The following is a 2,962-nucleotide window of genomic DNA, read 5'->3' on the forward strand; positions in this document are numbered from 1 at the left end:
AAAAAATTATACATGCTCAAAATAATGTTCAAATGAGTTAATGAGATTACCAAAATCTAGCAACCCGGCATTAATAAATTCATGACCTGTTTTGAGAAGAGCAAAATAAATGTAGAAACGAGTGCAAATAAAGAAAGTGGTCAGAAGTCAGAACAACGTCAAAACCCACGTGACATTGATACATGCTTCCAAGGGGGTGGAGCTAGTGGAGTGATTACTAATTAAGGCAACCTTTCCTTTCCCTACTTTTCATCTTGCTCCTCTACTTGCATCATTCAAGATTAAATCTACCAAATGAGAAAGTTGCTTATACTATCACAGTGATCACACCAAGTCCTTGTATATGTTTGACAATCATATGCAATTGAGATATTAAACATACCAAATTACTTTGGATTTTTTTTCATTATAATGATAAGGTTAACGATATAAATTATGTATGATTCATGTTATATTTGGACGGAAAAATTCGTGTTACATTTTGACAGAAAAATATATATAAATGTTTGAAAATTTTAACATTCAATATAAGGATGATTCCATACATCCCTTGCTTACAAATTGACACTAGTGAAAATTTGGAAGGGGTTACTTTATTGGGGTAATGATGTGAGGTATTAATCAAAGTCCACCACATTACAGTGAGACATGCTCAAAACCCCACCATTGATGGAGTTGGTGCCTCCAAAATCCAGCACAGAGTTTTTGACAGAATGATGATTGATGATGACCCTCAAAATTTGACATTTAGGTTCTGTTTTCCACTTGTTTGATCAAAACTCTTACTAAACCCATTGCTACTGTTTTTTCCCATTAAAGAAACTAGGTTATGTGTTAAAGTCTTACTTTCTTTTGAGAGTTGATCATGGACATTTTACAACATAATTACAAATTAGGGTTCTTTTTCTTAATTAACAGCAGCAAATCAAACCAAAAAGGTGCGGAGTGTCAAAAATAGTGAAACACAGAAAGATTGAATTAGTTTCAGCTCATGCCTCAGGCTCATTCATGCATTTTAAAAGTAATGATTTAAATTTTGTTATTCACTCATGATCGAGAAAACAAAATTTCAAATTCTTCAAAAAATTCAAATATGTTTTATTCGACGAACCGGGTAATTTTTCGAATAAAACTTGAGCTAAAATGCCAAAACAACATATGAACATAGCAATTAATATACTGTAAATTTTTATATCTAGGATTACACTAATTAATAAACCTACAAAAAAGAATATTACAATAAGCTCAAGGTGAGCTTACTTTATCCTTCTCCGCCACCAAGTTCCCTTAATCTCCAACTCTCTATCTATAAACCTAGAATTTTCAAATAAGATTTGAATCTAATCCATAGCATTAGGCCCAGCACATGCCTTGAGCTCAGGGCTCCAGAGCCACTGCAGCAAGAACTTCCTCCCTTTCCTCCCATTCACATTGAACGTCCTCCCTTCTCTATCCTTCATCACCTGCCCAATGTACCCTCCTCCGCCGCCTGTCCCGTACAGCCCCTCGCACAAGTCCCCGATCTCCGTCGGCGCCGTCGGGTCCTCCCCGGCGTACCAAGCATTCACAAGCGGGTTCGTCGACAGCTCCGCCAGCTCGTGCCCGATCACGCTTATCATGCCGTCCACGCCGACGTCTCTGTTCGGCGGCGACATCGCCCCGGGGCCGCCTCCGCCCATGTAGGCCGGGAGGGCGAACGGGTAGGCGCAGACCTCCGGGCACTGCTTGGCGGAGTTGCCGATCCAGGCGTAGGGGAGAGTGTGGCCCACCATCGACGGGAATGTGAAGTAGTGGAAGCCGCAGACGGCGCGGCAGAAGTCCTGCATGGTGACGTCATCGGAGGTGAGGATGAGGTAGATCCCGTGCTTGTGGTCGACTGGGAAGTGGGCGGATCCGACGGCGTTGGCGATGACTTGCTGGACGGAGAGGCGCGTGAGGCTCTTGCCGTGGGAGTACTTGAGGTCGGCGTGCTCGCCGGCGATGACGAGGGAGCGGGAGACGTTGGCGCCGGTCTGGTCGGTGTAGAGGGAGACGGTGCGCCACCATTCGGCGACGGAGGGGGAGGGGGCGGCGCGGGGGTCGGAGGTGGAGGTGGAGATGGAGAGGAGGAAGTCTTTGATGAGGAGCTTCTGGGGGAGGGACCAGCGGCCGTACCAGATGATGTAGACGTTGATGGGGGCGGAGGAGAGGACGGGGCCCATGTGGTAGCGGAGGTGGACTAGATCTGAGGAGCCTTCGAATTTCTTGGAGGAGGAGAGAGTGGGGGGAGGGAGCTTTGGGTTGAAGAGGGTGGGATTTGTGGTGAGGGTCTGGACGGAGGGGGCGGAGGATGCGGCGGAGGAGTGGAGGAGGAAGAGGAGGAGGAGGGAGAGGGGTGACATTGTGGTGGTGGGTAGCTGAGGTGGGGGAGTGAGGGAGTGAGAGAGAGGAGGAGACAAGGGGGGAGATATAAAGGTGGGGAGGGGAGAATGGGAGGGAAATGGGCTGGAGACAGCTAGCTGGGAATGAGAGAGCGAGTAGAGGAGTGGTGAGGGCAATGTGGGCACAGAGTCTTTAGTCTTTAGTTTGAGTCATTGTCTCTCTTCTTTTGATTTTTGTGTTTTGTTCTGGAAAACTGGGAAGCTGGGGCTTTAGTTTTCAAATTTTTTAGTATGGAAATGAATCAAATGATTGTTTTTTGGGTTTTTCAAATGTCTACACAATTCAAAACGTGAAATAATTTTCGGATTAAGAAGATAACTGTGATGTTGATAGATTTAGTTGAATTTGTCTCATTAATAATTTTTCCTACATCAACAAGCATTGTAATTGTACTCACTAATCAGTACAATCACCCAAGTTACTATCTTAATCAATACATAAGAAAACAAAAATACAATTAATTCAAGTGTATAATTTATTCTGTCATTAAGTGATCTATTATGTATCTTACATTTCATCACATATCCCCACACTTGTCGCT

General features: G+C 44.3%; 1 protein-coding gene across 1 annotated transcript; it reads right to left on the minus strand.

The window, feature by feature from the left end:
* Nucleotides 1-1,165: 1,165 nt before the first annotated feature.
* LOC126783158 (protein EXORDIUM-like 5) lies at nucleotides 1,166-2,395 on the minus strand. The gene has a single exon (XM_050508570.1). The coding sequence runs from the start codon at nucleotides 2,379-2,381 to the stop codon at nucleotides 1,341-1,343; it is 1,041 nt and encodes a 346-aa protein (XP_050364527.1). The 5' UTR covers nucleotides 2,382-2,395; the 3' UTR covers nucleotides 1,166-1,340.
* Nucleotides 2,396-2,962: the final 567 nt, after the last annotated feature.

Source organism: Argentina anserina, chromosome 2, assembly GCF_933775445.1.
Source record: "Argentina anserina chromosome 2, drPotAnse1.1, whole genome shotgun sequence".
NCBI classification, from domain to species: Eukaryota; Viridiplantae; Streptophyta; class Magnoliopsida; order Rosales; family Rosaceae; genus Argentina; species Argentina anserina.

Coding starts and splice junctions, on each gene's coding strand:
- LOC126783158 (XM_050508570.1), bottom strand. CDS start 2,381: ATGTCACCCCTCTCCCTCCTCCTCCTCTTCCTCCTCCACTCCTCCGCC.